Source organism: Leguminivora glycinivorella, chromosome 13 (genome assembly GCF_023078275.1).
Source record: "Leguminivora glycinivorella isolate SPB_JAAS2020 chromosome 13, LegGlyc_1.1, whole genome shotgun sequence".
NCBI lineage: Eukaryota > Metazoa > Arthropoda > Insecta > Lepidoptera > Tortricidae > Leguminivora > Leguminivora glycinivorella.
Window position 1 is genome coordinate 5,554,168 of NC_062983.1, and position 20,851 is coordinate 5,575,018.

At 35.2% G+C, this 20,851-nt stretch overlaps 1 protein-coding gene across 2 annotated transcripts in view; it reads right to left on the reverse strand.

The window, feature by feature from the left end:
- The window catches only part of LOC125232459 (protein doublesex), a 354,551-nt gene that overhangs the window by 213,064 nt on the left and 120,636 nt on the right, over window positions 1-20,851 (reverse strand). Inside the window, exons 4-5 of one of the 2 annotated variants that reach the window (XM_048138123.1) lie at window positions 14,493-14,546; window positions 13,078-13,186 (exon numbers count right to left, since the gene is read on the reverse strand). The exons of the other annotated variant lie outside the window; for it this stretch is intronic. Of the exons in view, the coding sequence (XP_047994080.1) occupies window positions 13,117-13,186; window positions 14,493-14,546 (124 nt within the window). The 3' untranslated portion in view covers window positions 13,078-13,116. Of the gene's footprint in view, window positions 1-13,077; window positions 13,187-14,492; window positions 14,547-20,851 lie in introns of those variants that run through there. 2 annotated transcript variants of the gene reach the window in all.

The window sequence follows — 20,851 nt, forward strand, 5'->3', positions numbered from 1 at the left end:
CTGTTGAGGTTACATACAATTTGCTGAGTCATCAAATACCGCAATGTGATAAAACTCGTTTGCGAGTAAAGTTCTCGTACTGTCTAAATGGGCCTAAGAAAAAAATATTTTAGCACAAAGACACGATCAATTTTTATTAGTAAACCCTATCCCTATCGCTATCGCTATCGCTAACGCTATCGCTAACGCTATGGCTAACGCTATCGCTAACGCTATGGCTAACGCTATCGCTAACGCTATCTCTAACGCTATCGCTATCCCTATCGCTATCCCTATCGCTATCCCTATCGCTATCCCTATCGCTATCGCTATCCCTATCACTATCCCTATCGCTATCCCTATCGCTATCCATAGGGATAGCGGTAGCCCTATCCCTATCCCTTATCAAGATAACACTTTAAGTTCTCGCGCTTTGTACATATATTTAAAGTCACATACAGGTCGAACGCGATTAATTAACATTATTTTTACCTTTTTTCCCAACGTTTCGGCCAGGTTGCACTGGCCGTGGTCGCGGAAGACTGACGTCCCAGCAAAATGTCACCGGAGATGTAAACAACACAAAACTACCCGATATTAATTTATATAAATGTTCGGGGTAGACAAATAAATATAATCTACCCGCTTTTAGTTAATGTTTATTTTTGTATCTTTTGGTAGCAAAATAACTATTAAGTGGGGACATAGGTATATTGAATCCCAGGCGTCATAAGCGAAGCAAAGGAAATAAGAATCCCGAGAGTAGCAACGAATTCTAATATTATATCTAGAGCGTACCATATTGATATTCACGTCATGCGAGAAAATTTTCATACATATTTCAAAATATAATTTAAGCTTGAAAAAAAACTGGAAAATAAAAGATTTGGAAAAAGTTTGATCCCTCCTAGCAGAGATGAAATATTATGACGACCGGTCTGGCTCAGTCGGTAGTGACCCTGCCTGCTGAGCCGCGGTCCTGGGTTCGAGTTCGAATCCCGGTAAGGGCATTTATTTGTGTGATGAGCACAGATATTTGTTCCTATGTCATGGATGTTTTTTATGCATATAAGTATGTATTCATCTATTTAAGTATGTATATCGTACAAGCTTTGTTTAGTTTGGGGCTAAGTTGATCTGTGTAAGGTGTCCCCAATATTTATTTATTATTATTTATTTATTATATGCAGTTTTACAACAAGAAATATGGCTGATAATGTCGACCTACCGCAGGCAAACGTTTTATGAGGGATACGGGTAATCAACGTTGTGGTTTCCATACACAATAATTATAATATGCTGTTACCCCCTATTGACAAACATTCACTAAAGTTATTAAGTCCTCCCCTCCCTTTCTATCATCAATACGTCGGAAAGGGACAAAATATTTTTATCGGCTTGATAACTTTAGTGAACGTTTATGAATAAAGGGGTAGGTAATGGTGTACCCTACTGTATGAAATGAGCATATGGTGCCTTGTGTGGAAAAACACATACATTGTGCGAGTACTGTTTAGTACTGCGTCAGTTAAAGGGTTATTTATTGAATAGTGCGTGAAGTTTTAATTTAATACTTCTGTACTGAAAGAAAAATGCCTATTTTGCTCCTTCAGAAGGTGAGCTGTAACTTTCTAGGGACATTATTTTGTATTATATGAATTATATCACTCAAATCTTTTTAATTTTAGATATGCAGTTAAGTTCATAAATGCATGTATGTTTTTAGAAATAAACAGATTTTTTTTAAATTCATACGAACCAAGTCAATCAAAAATTACATAAATATTACAGGACTTCTTACACAGATTGACTGAGTCCCACGGTAAGCTCTGAGTGTAGTGTGTTTGTTTGTACAGACCATCGAGTGTGAATGCGACCAGTGGTAACGCTGAAAGTGAACGCAGCCGACGCGCGCGAAAGAGGGTAGATCGCGCGCTGTCTACGCAACTTTAACATCCACCCCCCTTCGTCAGTTTTCCGTGATCATGATGCATCGAAATATCGGGAGCTCGACAAAAATCAAAAAGGTAATCACGGTCTATATTCCGGTCAGTATAAGTCTAACAATCATAATATCAATGGATTCAAATCGAAGGTCATTGACGCAGGGAACGCCCTTAAGGCCGACTCCGCGTCAATAGGTTAAACTCTAACGTGATGGGTTACGGCATCGGACACCTAAAAACAATGTTTAATCTAACGTTTAACACAAACATATAAAACGCCCACATAAACTCCGTGACATATACACATTGTTCAACTATCATCACTGTGCTCATTTCCGTACACTAGCCAGTAATGTTTTTACGAGCGCGCGCTGATTGGTGGAAACTCAAAACAGTATGGCGGCCATGGGTGTATGGAGGTAATTAAATTTTACGGTTCTGTTGTCTTAATTGGAATGCTTCGATGGGTTGGTAACAATGTATGAAGTGTTAAGGCCAAGTACTTTCGTTCAATGTCCAAATGGCAAATATATGGTCGATGTGACTCATAAAACGTTAAACGTTTCTGTGTATATGTGAATGTTATAAAACGAGTGGTAAATATGAAAGTGGATGGATACAATGGTAGTGGAAGGCCTAAGAAAAGATGGATGGAATGTGTGAACAACGATATGAGAATGAAAGGTATGGAAATGACGGCTGATAGAGAGAAATGGAGGAAGATGATCTGCTGCGCCGACCCCAAATAATGGGAAAAGGGCAAGGGAATGATGATGATGATGATGATGGTCGTTGTGACTCACAAAATTTCAAGTTGCAATTAATAGTCTGATTTATTTATTTAAAAAGATTGCAGAGATTAACAAAAAAGAGTTAAATTGTCTGATTGGTAGGCATTCTCTTCCAGTCAACAACTGGGCAAAATAGATATACGAGTATTTATTTTGGCACTGATTTAAAAAAAATGTAACACTAGATACAAATTGATACTATCATTGTAATCTCGGAATGTAATATCGTATTTTTTATAACATTGTTTTAAAGCCTCGAACGTACGTAACGTAACCATATTTTAGCAAAAATATCGAAATAGTAGCTTGTGTCACAACCACGGGAGCAAAATTACAGTATATTTACGGCGAGGACGTCATGCCCAAACCAAAGTGATAATTAAACGTGAGAAACCTGCTTAAAATATTTTAAATATGTTTAAGTCTCACTAGAGCTTCATTAATCATTATTAAGTAAGAATTATTATTTATTATTTTGTGCCAAGGCTCAAAGTAAACCCAATATAGAACATATACAACTAAAACACAAAACTAACAAGACCGCGGGTCATAACATAAATTGCAATTTTTTATTGCATTTCTGCGAAGCCTGCACCACACGGGGTTATTGCAGTTTTACAACTTGCACCATTAAAAGGTAACGATTTAACATTTTTACAATCCTTAATTGTATATTATAAAAGTTTAAGGCTGTTCATTGTACGGAGTTTGCGATTTACGATTTTAGGGCTTAATAGGGCTTGTCATCGTTTTCAATGATTTAAAATAAATTATTTTTAAAGGTCAAATGAAGGCGCTTACATTTAACCCCCGACGCAAAAACGACGGGGTGTTATAAGTTTGACGTGTCTATCTGTGTGTGTGTGTGTCTGTCTGTTTGTCTGTCTGTCTGTGTGTGTGTCTGTCTGTGGCATCGTAGCTCCCGAACGGATGAACCGATATAGATTTAGTTTTTTTTTGTCTGAAAGCTGTTAGTCGGGAGTGTTCTGAGCCATGTTTCTTGAAAATCGGTCTACAATGTCGCTGCCGGAGGTTTTTTCAAAATTTTAATTTTGTGGTTAGGTTATTTCCCCTATTTTTTAAGGGACAACCTCATTCTCCTACTTATTTTAATGAGTAGGTAGTAGCGTATTTTAAGTTTTGTTAAGTTGAAATATCAAGTTTGACGTGTCTGTCTGTGGCATCGTAACTCCCGAACGGATGAACCGATTTATATTTGTTTTTTTTTTGGGTTTGAAAGCTCAATTAGTCAAACTATTGTAAAAATCTGTGCAATTTCCTGTTTTCAATTTGCTTAATTGCTTATTATGTATTTTAATTCTTTTTTGTAACTTATTTCTTTTGTGTATTCTGTGTGTATTGTGACAAGCAAATAAACGTATATCTATCTATCTATCTATCTAGTGTTAGAAATGTTTCATGAAAATCGGTCCACTGTGTCGGAGGTTTTTTCAACATTTCAATTTTGTGGTTAGGTTAGAAGAGATAATCATTTGAATGAAGAAGCGGCAAGCGCTTCCCCTTAACAATGCATAGTCCGAATTCTACACCAGCGATGCCACAGGCATAACTTGTCTTTGGAAAAAACGTCGGCGTTTAATTATTGTTTTTTGTCTGAATCAATAAAATAGCGTAGTGACATGTAGTAAATTGCTACTGTACTTTTTGAAACCTGTTTCATTCAGTGTTTTTGTATATTATTATAACTGACATATTAAAACCGTGTGACCAGGAATCCGGAAGGAAACAAAAACTTGTGGCGGAAGGTTTGACGATCGCGCGCTTTGACGTAATTATAGTTAAAATATTGGGGTCAAATCCCTCAATTATATCCTTAGTTAGGGGTAGGCAGAGCACATAAAACTGCTCAAGATTCAATGCCACTCTTACGCCGTGTCTTGCGTGGGCGACTGTCGCGCGACCGTCGCCGTCGCGTCTCATACTTCCATATCGATAAGGTTTGATTTCGTATGCGTCGCATCGCCGTCGTGCACGCAAGCCACGGCGTTAGCAATTCAGGTGTTGAAAGAAAACAAAAATCTGATATTGCAATGACAAGTTGCTAGCCCATTGCCCATATACCACCACAATGGAACCTAATATATCCCACAGTCGACTTCTGCGACGCATAAATGAAAATTAGGCGAGTCTGTAGACCGTGTTGGTCATTTGTCATTTGTTCTGAGAACGTTTTTAGGGACTTAAAGTGCCTATTTATTTATTGCTGGTGAAGCGGCTTTTTAGGGACTTTATTTAAGTGCCTATTTATTCATTGGTTGTAAATCAGGGAGGCTACTTAAAAAAAAAAGTTTTTATAAGAGTCATCAACAAAGTTTTCAGAGTCGAGTAGAATATGTAACTTTCATCTTTTGCAAAACTCATACTAAATAATTTTCCGTAAATTACCCGGCGATCTGTAATATCTAACCAGCTTCTAAGGCTATATGTATCATATTCATATTAAAATACATTTTATAGTGTGCAATTATTCACGAGAGCTATTTGTACACAGCTAGAAAATTTTACGGGCATAATCTTGGTAATAAACATGATCATAATATATTTATTTTCCCCTCAGTAGCTCGGAAACACGTGTTTTACCATTTAATACCAGCGGGTAAAAACGCACTTTATCCACTAGTGGGAAAAGTAATTTGACCTTGAAAATAGTCAAATTAACTGCTTTAAAATTGATAAAAGTAGGTGAATCTAGTAATAAAGATGTTTTACCACCTGTGGAACTACTGGAAGCAGTGATAAACGCATTTTTTGCGTTGTAGTTTCCTCGCTATAGTGAGGGGAAAAGTTTTGTGCATGTTTGTCTGTCAAATAGTCCTCGACTCTGTAATAAGCCTTTAACATCAATGATTTTTTTAAGTAGTTCTTAAGAGCTGGGAGGGGTAATCTCAAAGCAGTGTCAGGTAACTTATTATAAAAATGAATGCATTGCCCAACAAATGACTTCTGTACTTTACGGACACGAAACTTCTTTATGGCAAGCTTATTTTTGTTTCTAGTGTTATAATTATGGATATCAGAATTCTTAGTGAAACAGTCTAAATTCTTAACAACATAAATTATACTATCATAAATGTATTGGGAAGCTACAGTTAAGATATTAATTTCTTTGAAGAGTTCTCTTACTGATTCACGTGTTCCTAAGTTGTAAATAGAACGAATGGCTCTCTTTTGTAATACAAAGATAGTCTGTATGTCAGCTGCTTTGCCCCAAACCAGAATACCGTATGACATTACACTGTGAAAATAACTATGATACACTAGGCGAGCTGTCTCAACATTAGTCAGTTGCCTGATTCTCCTAACGGCGTATGCGGCTGAACTTAATTTGCTTGCTAGTTTCTTTATATGAGGACTGCATTGTAGATTTTTGTCCAATGTTAAACCAAGAAACAGTGTTGTATCTACCATCTCTAAGCATTCATCATTCAAAAGTATTTTTGTATCGATTGGTTTAACATTCGGCAGAGAAAATCGAATACATTTGGTTTTCTTAGAATTAAGAAGTAAATTGTTGACAGTAAACCACTGCAGTACATCAGCTAACGTGCTATTAATTACATTGTAATCCGTAGATTTTCGGTCAACATTAAAAAGCAGTGATGTATCATCAGCAAAAAGTACTATTTCACAAAAGTTTTTCACTATACATGGCAAATCATTTATATAAACCAAAAACAGGAATGGACCTAAAATTGAGCCTTGTGGCACTCCTAATTGGACTACAGTCCCGCTAGAGCGAGTTTTGTTAACAACTACTGTTTGTGTTCTATTGCTAAGGTAAGAAGACATAATGTTACACACGGGTGCAAATGTATTTTACTTCTCGTGTATTGAAAAACTCGCTAAGTTCAGGATTCTATTCTCGAACCACTCGCTTCGCTCGTGGTTCAACTATAGAATCCTTTCACTTGCTCGTTTTTCAATTCCACACTCGGCGTTAAAATACAACTTTGCCCCCTTGTATAACAAATAACTATTTCTACAAGTGAAGCAGTTACAGCTTCGGCATACTGCGACTCGCTAATTGCCTACTTGACACATGTTGAATTCAATATTATAAACAAGAAATGGGGTAAATTAATTGAATTTCCACAGGTTCGACATTATCGAGATAATTACACTTCGTGATAATTAACCGATGATTATCACGTGTATAAAAATTTACAAGTTCCATTTTTTCATAAGAATAACAGACGCGATTTCTAACACAAAAATAGAAATTATATATTTTGACATTTTCACCTGTTATTATCACGATAATTATCCAATTATCGTTGACAATTATTCTTTCGCACTGTGAATTCTCAAAACGTAATAAAAACAAGAGCGGCGATTCGTTGTTGAAACTCTAGGTCCATGGGATCAAGTCATTATCCTCCTTGCGTTATCCCGGCATTTGCCACGGCTCATGGGAGCCTGGGGTCCGCTATGACAACTAATCCCAAGATTTGGCGTAGGCACTAGTTTTTACGAAAGCGACTGCCATCTAACCTTCCAACCCGAAGGGTAACTATATAAGCCTTATTGGAATTAGTCCGGTTTCCGCACGATGTTTTCCTTCACCGAAAAGCGACTGGCAAATATCAAACGACATTTCGCACATAAGTTCATAAAAACTCATTGGTACGAGTCGGGGTTCGAACCCGCGACCTCAGAATCGAAAGTCGCACGCTCTTACCGCTAGGCCGCCAGCGCAGACCATGGGATGTAGTCACCGGCAATAATATCGCGCAAAAACAACGCCGCAAAAATACCTGACACAATTTTACTTCTGGAGTAAAAAGAGCGTATGATATATTTATGCAGCCTTCTTTTTGTACGATATTATTGCAGGTGTATGTACAGTCGAGTTCATAAATAATGTGTACATTTCTTCAACGTAACTCGTTGCAATAAGGTGAAAGAGTTGACACATATTAAATTTATGAATTCGACTGTACTTACGCACACAAGGTTTTTATTGATTGACGTAACTTGCGAGTCCTTGGTATGCCTCAAAGGTCTAAGTTTCTGGTTCACTAATGTTTGACCAAAACAATTTTAGCAAATGTTCATTTTACAAAAAACATTTCATCAATATAGTAATTGGCAAATATGTTATTCCGCATATGTATCATTTTACAAAAACTTACTTGACAAATAATCATTTAGTAACTAATACATTAGTACAATGTGTTACTTAATAAACTATCAATTGTATATTTTTCATGTTACCTAATAGTATGTTTGACAAATTGATACTTTTACCAAATGTCATGTAATAAATTGTTATAAAGGGGTTACAGTCTTTTCTTTTAGCCTAGGCTAAACTGATCGACCCACTTTTTTAGATCAGTTTGCTTTGTGATGGTCACAGTTCTAACTTAACCTAACCACTTTTCTAGTATTACTTCGGTTTTGTGAGGGTCACAGTTCTAACCTAACCTAACCCACTTTTCTAGTATTACTTCGGTTTTGTGAGGGTCAAAGTTCTAACCTAACCTAACCCACTTTTCTAGTATTACTTCGGTTTTGGGAGGGTCACAGTTCTAACCTAACCTAACCCTCTTTTCTAGTATTACTTCGGTTTTGTGAGGGTCACAGTTCTAACCTAACCTAACCACTTTTCTAGTATTACTTCGGTTTTGGGAGGGTCACAGTTCTAACCTAACCTAACCCACTCTTCTAGTATTACTTCGGTTTTAAGAGATTTACAGTTCTAACCAAATCTACTTTGTAGTAGCTTTCCAAAAAGCAGGGACTGAGTAAAAAATATTGTAAAGATTTTCTATGAAACATTAATATGATTTGATTCGCTATTAAATACGTGTTTCATTTGACCCATATTATAAATTACTATTACAGATTCACTTGTCAAATAATACATTACAGCAAACATTTTTAGGCTAATCGTAGGTTTATTAGTCAACATATTTGTTAAATATGAACTTGTGAAAAATATCGTTTATAAAATGTTATTTTGTAAGTTAAATATTTGGTTATGAGAATAATTTGTCAAAAATGTTTTTGTAAAGTGAAGACTTGCCAAAATATAATTTTGCCAGTAGTTGGTTGTCAAGTGTCAATTTGCTAAACAAGTTTTGGTCAAACGATAGGACACCCTTAGTTTCTATGTACATTGCGATCCGCTCGACTATTTTTTTTTTTTTTAGTATGGATAGGTAGACGTTTGACCACGATCACACCTGATGGTAAGTGATGATGCGGTCTACGGTGGAGCACGCTTACCTATGAGATACTCGTACCTATTGAATGAATTTGTATGAAGTTGATGTTGTCGTCCGCGCAGACCCGTGCGCGCCACTCTAAAAACTCTTCCTGAATTTAATACAACTCAGTCTGGTGCGGATCGCTCGTAAAATTAGCGTTGTTCAGTGCTACGCGTGGCTACGCTCCAACTAATTCGGCCTCGGATGTGACGAAAATGAGCTACAGGCGGCTGGGTTGAGCTGGAGCGAGACCACAAGGGTCACTGAAGATAGGAAGGCGTGGTGTGAGCTTGTGAAGGCCCTTTGCAAATCTGGGGTGCCTTAGGACTACAACAACAACTGTCCGGTGCAGATCGCGTGACACTAAATTTAACCTGCCTAAATAAAGGTAATTTAGAATAAAATACTACAATTTAGATATTTCGCCGAGGAGTATGACGCCTCAAATATTATACATAACCTCATTTATTCATCATGCATTTTCATCACTACATTATTCCACAAATTTCATTAACTAATACAAACAGATTATCTATGCATACGGGAAAAAAAAGATTCATTGAATTCAACCGCCCGTATTATTCGCGGGGACTGGACTCGGAAGTCACAGATCATTAAAAAAAAAAAGTTAATTAACTTTTTTTTTCAACTTAATCGTGCCATATGTAACTTATGCGTGTTGTAAAGGAAATCTACCGCGTTCATAACGTTCCTAATGTTCCTATGCAAAAATAATAAATGCGGTGCTAAGAATTGCGATAGTTACGCTTCACCTGCATTAAAATTCATAATCACAGTTTATTATTTAATGATTGACTCCACGGTTAAGCGCTTGCATGCGCGCAACGATAGCCACCGCCACACATAAAGCGGTTTGATAGCGAGCATAGCATAGTTCAACTATAGAATCCTTTCACTTGCTCGTTTTTCAATTCCACACTCGGCGTTAAAATACAACTTTGCCTCCTTGTATAACAAATAACTATTAAATTAATTTTTATTAAGCAGAAACGTCTGCTAACGATTCTAAACATTTTTATATTAAAGGAAAAAATGGAAAAATTTACGCTTCCGGCGGGACTTGAACCCGCACCATTTTTGCAATCCGTGCAATGCTCACCCCAAGACGTGTGTACAAAAAGGAAAGGCATGGAAAGATTTGCAAAGTCCGGCGTGGCTTCCGTAGCTCAATTGGTAAGAGCATTGCACGGATTGCAAAAATGGTGCGGGTTCAAGTCCCGCCGGAAGCGTAAATTTTTCCATTTTTTCCTTTAATATAAAAATAACTATTATTTTATAGCTTTCCGTATCTTTCGTTTTCCACACTTATTGCTAATACTTCCTATACTTTTGACGTCGTTTTCGGCCACTTTTCAGTTATTGATAGCCTACTTCCTAGTCTTCCTTACACATTTCACGTCGTTTTCGGCCACTTTTCAGTTATTGATAGCCTACTTCCTAGTCTTCCTTACACATTTCACGTCGTTTTCGGCCACTTATCAGCTAGCTTACTTTCTACAAGTAAGCAAAAAGATAAGAAGAGGGGGTTCGTAACTAAATACGTGTGTTAACCGTAAACGTTAGTAAGGTACAGAGGGACAAATTCGACTGGCGGGTGACTACAACTGATTGAAATATTTTCCATGATTTACACTATTTAGAGTGCCACATGTGTCCGCTGAATACTCGAACTATATGTGACCAGTGTTTAAATACAATGATTTAACCTCCTGGGGTTCGATGTCCTAATACTAGGACAAAATACCTACGATGAAATTTGAATCTACGTGAAATAGAATTGAGTTGCTTTTGTTTTGATTCGTTCGATTTTCAAACAAAAGAAATTCAGCCCTGTTTTCTCCTGATTCAAATTTGATTTGTAAAATTTTTGTATGATGGGTCTAGGGTTGCAAATAGAAAAAAAAAACCAAATGTTTTTTTTTTCAGAATTATGAAAAAAAACCGAGCACCATGGTTTTTTTTCAGATGGACAAATAATTCGACAATAACGGTTTTTCGTCAGTTGTAACGTGTTTCAATAACAATAACGTACATTTTAATTCGATGAACATTCAGTATACAAACGTTTATTGGGGAATCCCCGATGCGGCGTGCAGCGTGGACAGGCGGTGATGTTGCCAACAGTAAATAGTTTATCACTATTTACTACTATTTATATATATTCACTACTACCAACTACAGATTTCGTAAATGTTACTTTTAAAAGACCAGAAATTAAAGTTGTTTGATTAAATTCGTTCAATAGTCAACATTAAGTCTAAAAAACCGTATAAAAGTATTAACTGCTTTGCAAATTTAGATATTTCGTAGATTAGAAGAAAACTGTTTTTTTTTACATTTTTTTTTTCAAGCCAGAAAAAAAACCGTGTTTTTGCAACCCTAGGTGCGCTACATAAGGAGCATTTTTCGAATATTTAAATTAATTATAATTAAACTTCGACGATGCAATAATAAGGTTTTACTTGAGTCGCTTGGTCGTAAATATACTACAACGATGTATTTTTATGTGCAATAAAATTAAAGAGATAAGTTTAATAGTACCGGCTATCGTCGGTTTTCAACATTGTTTCATATAATTAGCATTCTTCGTTACTCAGAAGTAATAAATATGAATATAAATATCTTATAAAGTGAATGGTTCTTTCATTAAAATATAAACCAATGTCGTATCATTACTTCATTTAATGAGGAGGTAAGATGAAACCATAGATTAAATGTAAGATCATACCATCCCATACATTAAAATGCGACCGCCTAAGAACGCGCATACACTACACCACACAGATGGCGCCACAAAAAAATTCCTTGTTGCCATCGATTATTTGTAGATTGACATTTCGAGCCATAAATCTATGTCAAAAGTGACGACGCCATCTACAATTATAATCGAAAGCTACAAGACATTTTTTTTGTGGCGCCATCTATGTGTGGTGTAGTGTACCTATGGACGTTCTTAGGCGGTCGCATATTAATCTATGGGATGGTATGGTCTTCTTATATTTAATCTATGATGAAACATACCTAAGTTGGTGAACCTCCTGCCAGCGTATTATGCTTCCAATTTTATCACTTATCTATGTGGATAAAGCATCCGTCACGGTCTGGCAAGCATGTTAGTGTGAGAGTGACATATGTCTTATCCACGTGGATAAGTGATAAAATTAGAAGCATGATACGCCGGCAGGATGGCTATGTGACGTCATCATGGCAGCACTCATAGAGAAAATAATACTCTAGGTATGTTTCTTACGAACAAGACATTTTGTATGGCAGAACTTGTCAACAAGCACTTATTAAACGTGTTTAAGATTTTTCAGTACAGATGGTGTTTTGTTACGCACTAGTGCGAGAAGTGGTTCATTATAGGCCAGGTCGAAACTTCGGAGGGTCATCTGTACTGAAAAACGTCGTACGATACGCGTGCAAAAAGGAAATTCGTAACTCATGTCGATTTAAAACACTCCCTTCGGTCGTGTTTTAATTTATCGCCACTCGTTTCGAACTTCCTTTTTTACGCACTTGTATCGTAATGTACTATTGTTTATTTTACTAGTAGGTAACATAAGATTCTCTTCATAATATCGACTTTATCGACAATAGGTACAAACCGAGCTGCGTTGTTTTAAGATTCGATTTTTTTTCAACCTCAAAACAGCCGAAATACTTTTTTGGTTGCCATGATGCCTATTGCCTATGATATTTAACTATTTTGGAATAATAATATTCGTTTAATTTTTTGGGGGGAAAGTTCTTACTTCTTACTACTTTTTTATAAAATGTCTAATCTAAAAGGAAGTATATAAGGTACGAAAGGCACGTAAGTACGAAAAGACAGTGAGCGAATTGCTTTGACGTTCTCGTTAATATTAAGCGTAAAAAATATACTTCAAACAACGCGAACGGGGACCCATGTGACTTTACATGTCTAAAGGATCCTTATACAGACTATTTCAGTTTCAAGTTGTCGTCAAGAACATACCCAGTAACAGTTAAAAATGGTCATATCTTCGAATGTCAAAGAAATTCGCTCAGAACGCCTTAAAACTAACACTTACCATGAGATCCGGCTTGCAAGACGCAATGTCCAATGAAGCTTATATACAGGTACAGGTCACAGTCCACAAAACACAGCACTTGAAAAACATAGTATCATTCGCAAAACAACTTCATGGATGACGACAACACACCACTAAAATTATTAATTTCGCTCAGCATTTTCCTACAAAAGAAAAAAAAATCGTATCACTTGCACATCACCAAAATAAAAATGTGGTCACTTTTTAAATTTCGAATTTTTCCACCTTCGTCCGGTCACTGTGGAAATGAAATCACGACTGGTTTTAGTGATGTTCTGATTCGTCGACACACCACTCTTTTATCAACTAAGCAAATTTGTATGTGTGGGTGTGTAACAATGTAGTTAATGTGTTATGACACATTGTGTGGGCACCGAACTTGCAACGATGTAGCCTCCGTACATTGTAAAAATGTTGAGATACGCTACAATACGTAGTACGCTAGTAGCATGACACAATATGTCGCTTATCGATTACGTCGCGTCACTCGCGTAGTAAATGAAAGTTATTTATATTTGCACAGGATAGTACGAGTATAAATAGTCGACTTTAGACTAGAAGGCATAGCTTCTCTATCAGTCATGCTAAAGAACATTTAGGGTCTTCTCACACGACGCGCAGTCGGCAACAGTCTATTCGATAAAATTGAAATGCTTAAATAATACTTTCCAATCGTGGCGTCTATATCTCGCGTTCTTTCGTCTTAATCGTTGACTATTTTCACTATACATACAAGCATAATAAAGCTTCCCGTTATTCGTCTGAAGTTTATTGAAAGTAATTCCTACCTAGTAATATGCCTACTTGAAAAATAAATATTTCATTTTAATTTTTTCATTTTCATTCGTTTTTCGTGTCGTGGATTTGGTGTTTAAGTCTACGTGATTTTTCATTTGACTCTTAATTTATACTGTCCCTATTTAATGACACAGATAAGTCAGACGTAGTTAATAAAAAAAAACTAATCTAAGACGGTGTAGGGTAAATTCGCCTCATTCGGTGACACGCCTAATTCGGTAAAACAACCAAAAACCGTCTTTCGGAATAGTGCTTCAAAGCTTGTATCACCGAATTAGGCGTGTCACCGAATGAGGCGAGTTTACTTACCCTACCTCTTGTCATTAAAGTGACTAAAAGGCCTCTACATATCGCCGCGCACGCCTCCCAAAGACACGGAAGACGTAATTCTGTGACAAGTAAAACAACGTTTTATTCTTCGTGTCCCTACAGGAAAATGTGTTCGATTAAAGATTAAATTACAGATTTAAAAAATACAAGATTAAAAAAAAAGTTAACTATGAACTTCAAAGTAAAATTGCTTGAGAACATTTAAAAAAGGCGGTAAAACGTTGCAAGTTCGGTTTGAATGTGTAGAACTGAAGGTAAGTACTCAAGTTTTAGATTTTTGTGTTCCCTAAATATTTTTGGATGATTTAAATGGAACCTTACTTTGAAACCTGCTTAGGTTGAGGTGGGCGTTTTTCATCGCCATCCGAAATGGAGCTGAAATTAACAAAAACATTTTACAACATTCGCAAAAGCAAAAAAAACATGGATTTTTGGGTTTCCCTGCGTTTATCGACGTGGAATCGATAAAAGCTCAAAAAAAAGCTTTATACCACACAGAAAGAACTAAAAGACCGATTCTTTTTCACTCTTGTTACGTACAAAGTTTTTTTCTATCGACTATTGCCAATTTCATGTCGATAAGTGTGGGGAGACCCTTAAACAAAAAAAAAAACAGAAGTAAACAAAGCTTTGAAACTGAAATGTGTGTGAATATATGAAGTGATTTCTCATCAAATTTTGGTAAAGCGTCAATGTTGACATTGACGACTATGTATGTAATACAATGTAGATAAGTATGAAACGATTGATGACATGAGTGATTATGTGTGTGTTCCTGAAAGGTTAAAATATGTATAAACATTGTCATCAGCTACTTTATTGCTATATAGCAATTGTATTTATCCAATTCGACCGACTTCCAAGAGGTTATTTTTTGTGATATATTTATTTTATAGATATTGGAGTTTATCAGTACATATTTAACCAGCTTTATAATTAGATCGATCGTTTAACATACTTGTGCAAAACTGCTAGACAATTTATGAATTCTTATTTGACTGACATGTAATTTATTTGTTTGGCTCTGTAACCATGGCAACGCATTGTTATAACGATACTGCGCGCGTGCGCGGGTAGGTTTTGGGCAGCTGAGCTGACAGTGCAAACCTTTGCGTAAAAATACAGGAAACAGTGTGAATTTCACGAAAGTTATAGTACGAGAGCCCACGACCAAAATTTTTGTCTCATAGCAATACAGCCAAAACCGCATCAAATCGATAGATACGATTATCCTGAACTCGAAAATACCAATATCAGACATTTTCCGCGTAGCGTTTGATCTGACCGAATTTTCAAAATTGTCAAAGAATTTTACCGAACTGCATCATAGCAATATTTGCAGACTGTAGTTGAATGATAGTTCTGAGATACCGGAAACATATTTTTCAGACGTTAGTGGTGTAGCGCAAACCCGTAAAATCACTTAAAAAAATTTAAAATGAGACAAAAAAAATGTCTCATAGCAATACGTCTGAAAATCTTTTTTATTAGTAAATTTTGGTTATTTGATGCGAACAAAACAATTTTCAGACGGAAATGTGAACGTATTAAATTTTGAGACCGTTTTGAAAATGTTAACAAATTTTACCGATCGGTATCATAGCAATATGTCTGAAAATTGTTGGACATGATAAAATAAGTTGTCCACATGTGCAAAAAATTTATATCAGACAAATTAAGTGTAGCACCTTCTCTATCAGACAACTTTTCGATACTCAGATATCATTTAAAAATCGTATTGAGGCATCTTGAATTCTCTGTTACAAACCAATGAATACGTTGCGACCCTGAATTTAAAGATGATAATTAACAAAGAATTTACCCGAAACCGTAACATTGAAGTTGAAGGACTGAAATAAATCGCACAAAAGGAAACTGGGATGAAGATAATAATAATAGACAAGGGAGATTCTTGAATATCTATGAAGGCTGTAAATTTAAAAAAACATTTAACAGAGGCGTCGGCCAGGCGACTCCGAAACGTTATTTTCGTTTTTGGGAGTATATGCTACACTTAAATGCATTGTTTACATTTTTCTAATTTGTGTTTTTCTCTTTATTATTTGTTTAATTAGATTTTATGAGCATTTATATGGGCATGTTTTTATTAAATTTGTATTAAGATATTGCATGTACCTATTATTGTTACTCGTTTGTCAAAATAAAGTTACATAATATGTATTTAGGAATCAGCAAGCTCTTACTGTATTTATGGTCAGTACCTAATAGTTATGTCATTTCCTGCGGTGTATGACATTTCAAATGAATTTTCGTTATTATACCCACTGTAGTGCGTTTTTCATGTTTTCAGCAAAAAATAATATTCTGTATTGACTAACAAATATTTTACTAAAATAACCTATAAAGTACAGTTAAAAGGAAATTGATTTTCCGTGATAACTGGTTTGAAAGAGTTACTGCCCTCTTTATAAGGAGGGCAATACGTTATCAAGGCTAGCAATGATTAAATAAATTTGATTTAAATCATTTTTTTTTATAATTTGCTATTTTCTCATATTGTAACTAAAGATAATTAAAGGAAAAGATAATTTTGCGGGCACTGGTTTTACTTTTAAACATTTAATTTTTTTGCTTCCATTACACTTACAGCCATTCATCCAAAGTTTTTTTTAACCCCCGACGCAAAAACGACGGGGTGTTATAAGTTTGACGTGTCTGTCTGTCTGTCTGTTTGTCTGTATGTCTGTGTGTGTGTCTGTCTATGGCATCGTAGCTCCTGAACCGATTTAGATTTAGATTTTTTGTCTGAAAGCTGAGTTAGTCTCCCGAGTGTTCTTAGCCATGTTTCATGAAAATCGGTCTACTATGTCGCAGTCGGGGGTTTTTTCACAATTTTAATCGTGAAATATAGTGTATTTTAATCTTAATAACGATTTTTTTTTAATTATATCAAATAATAAATGACATATCGATAAACCGCTTTACTAAAGGCAGGTACCCATATAAAAATATTTTATAGAGGTATTATTTGACGTCTCAATTGATTGAAACACAACATGTGCTGAGCATCGTATCCAGTAGTAATTTAATTTAAAGTACCTACTAAAGCTGAAAAGAAGTATCACTTTTGAAGAATGAATGATTTGTGTCTTTTCTCTCTTGAGATCAAAAGTTGTAGTTGCACTTGTCTCATTGGGACTCGTTGGCATCACGCCAACATCTAAAGTCTATCATCTAACGTGTCTTAAATAATTGTAATAGATACTGATAATAGTATTTTAGGATTTAATGTTAGTATAGTGTTGAAACAATTAATATTTTGACGTTTTAATGACAAATTTGCTTTTTAAATTAGTTTGTGGTTTATTTATAGTGTTTGATTTTAGACTTGGTATCAAAGCGCTTACTTTGTTTGATGATTTAAAAATGCTCTTCAACACCAATATAGTCTGTTTTTTTTGGTACTGAGTTTAGTTTTTTTTTAATTAAATGGCTTCAGTCCATTATTGGGACTACTTTGCTAGTGTCAAGGTGATATGAGCTAATATTAATTAGTGATTTTAGTACGGTAAGTACGACAGTATTATATAGTACAGTACAAGAGCACGTGGACTACCGGCCGTTGACGACAAAAAAGTGGCTAAACGCGTTTCGAATTCTTGATCAGCTTCTCACTACAACATTAGTTTACTGCATAATAAGCTATCGATATTACACTTTAAACAACATTAATGAGCAAAAATGTAAAAGGTATTTAAAAATATCTTCAAAAGACTCCTTCTGCCAGTTGAGAGTAAATGAAAACATTACATGGCCAAATAAAACGTTGTCAAAGACAGGTTGCTCAGTGAAAGATCCGCTTGGTTTCTGTATTTGGTTGGTTAAACGATAAATGTTATAACTACCCGAAAATTTTGAAATTATGTATGCTGTAAAAGTGCATGGAGAAATTATGAATTCGTTGATAAATTCGCCATACACTTTTTCAGCTGAATATAGTACTTAACAGTAAAGACATTTGTGTTTTCTTATTTTTCTAGTATCTTTTTTTGCACCACCCGTTCACTTAACTATGTTCGCTGTTTCGCTATTTGAGGGTTGGCTGGTAGAGATCGCTGTTTAGCGATAAGACCGCCTGTTGTCACCTTACTCGTTAGTTTCATTGTATTTTACTGTATCTTATGTTTTGTGTGCAATAAAGTATATTATTATTATTTATTAAAGATTGTAGAGACACTACGAAATAATTGGCATTCCCATTTAGCGGGGGAATGCCAGCACTGTGGGCTCCTTTTAACAGAGAACAGTTATGTGACTATTTTTGTTGGTATTTTTAATGTAATTTATTTTATAAGTAAAGTATTAGATATTATTTTTCCATGTGACTGAATATCAGCTGCAGACATATAAAGGCATATGTAACTCCGTATAGACAGCTAGTCTAAGAAAAAAACGTACCTCAAACAATATAGAAAAAGGTACGGTGGCCTAGATGGCGTTACACCTTTGGGGGACGCCCGGCTGGATGGCGCTAATATTAATAATTTACATTTTAATACATATTAAGCTAAGAATATGGGCCAAATTGTCAATAAGCTTGTGTCGAGAGATGGCAGTCTATGCACTGTGATTACATATTTTACTTTGACAGTAACTCTCTATAATACTTGATCCACTTTGATACGGTCTATAAAATTATGCGTATGCGCATTAGAAAACAGAAAATATTAAAAAACATCCAACTGGTGTTGGATTTTTTACTCATGGTCCAAAAGGTTTAAAATAATATCCTAATTAACTCGAATGTCTTGGTTAACATGAGAATTATCAGACATCTTGACTAGGCATCTACCGGTGGTAGGATGGTCGCATATTTTAATTTTTACGACTTGTCACCATAACTTTCATTTCTAACAAATTTACAATTGAGAAATTGACAGGCGATAAAAACGGAGTCCTGCAGGTGTAATGATTACCATAAACTGTTCTGTATCGTAAAGAAGCTTATGTTTTCCAAATGGCACCTTTGAAGTGTCATAGACGCAAATAAACGTAATCTTTATTGCACAAAACGTGCAAAAGAAGTGGTCTGAGCACAAAGACTACACAGACATCGTATTACAAAGGGTGGTCACCACCAGACTGGTGTAGGTACAGTTTGAGGTTAGGAGCATTTCTTTTTTGCGAATTTTTTATTTTGATATTTTTAGTAAACTTTAGACACAGAACTAGATTTGGGTAGAACAAGTTCATTTATTTGTATAGGGGCCGAGCGTGTCAGATTTTGTACTGAAATTCTTGACTTGTTTTTGTTGACTTCAACCTACAAAAATGTACGCCCGAAAGCTGCAAGCTGCGATTAAAGACGGACAAATCAGTGGGTTTTACTGAGTTCCTTTGACACGTTTTAAGTATACGTAGATATGCTTGCTTGATCTATTGATGAAATCCGTCACTTTAGGTCAGTTCTGGGCATATTTTTATTTTGTTGTCGATTTCAAGAACGCTCGGAACGCTCGGAAAATACCACGATTATTACAGGAAAACCACACATATGGTGGTTTGTCTAGTAATTGAGGTGATCTGTGCCACAGGATTATTATATTTATTATCCTATACTAAATTTCTACGGGAGTATATATGTGCGGTGACTTTGATTTGGCTTGAATGCTCCGTCTAGTAATTAAAATGGTTTATGCCACATGATTAATGAGTATTTATATTGTTTTGTTCGCCTCGCTAGTTAATTTATTACAGTAAGAGTCATTTGATACAGTATTACTATTAATATGTCTTTGTTTATTTGTAAAATAAACTAGTTAGGAATTTACTACGACAATGTCCTAGCTCATAAATATTCCATTTGAAAACAGTAGCAACAAATTTAAAGCAAATATTGTTGGAAAGATTAGTTTTTGAAAGAAAATTTTAAAGATAGAATGGTCTATTTCTATTTAATTCTTGTTTTTTTTAACGCGAACAGTGGTGAATTTATTACAGTTGTAGTCCTACGGAATAATGGATTATGAATATTACAATGTATTATACCGTTTTATGTTTTTTTGTGAATAATCTACATTGAATAGTACTACTGTAAAACATTAGATAGTAAATGAGAAAGAAAACTATAAAAATAGGTACTTATTGCAAATAATTGTCAGGGGCAACAAGCTATGTAATGTAAGTATGTTATAATTTTTTGATATGTACTTGTGAACGTAAACTTTAACGACAAAAATAACTGTTTATTCCATCTTTTAACAACAAGACAAGAGTTGTAAAGTTTTATTTAGAAGTAATTGGTTTTGTTTCGCGATCATTTTAAAATTTTTGCGGATATTTGGAAGTCGGCCCGTTTTAATTTTATTTAATTATTTTTTTGGCTCAAAAGTGAGTACTTAAGTGTATTTAATAATAGTTTTAAAGGTCACTTTGTTTCCAAGTAACATTATTGTATTAATTTCTGCAATAATTATGTGCTTTTTCTTGAAACCTTACAGTGGACTTTTCTAAATTTTAAGAAAAATAATGTTTGTCGGTCTGCGAGTATTAAACACTTTTTTATCACATTTTTTTCAGTTTGAGGTTATGTAGATCTGTAATCTGTATACGTAAGATTTACCCTATATTTTTATTGTTTTTTTTTTAAGTGTTAGTGTGTATCGTGTAAGTGAGCAATATCTCCATGTCTTGGAATCTAATATTACTGTATTAAAGTC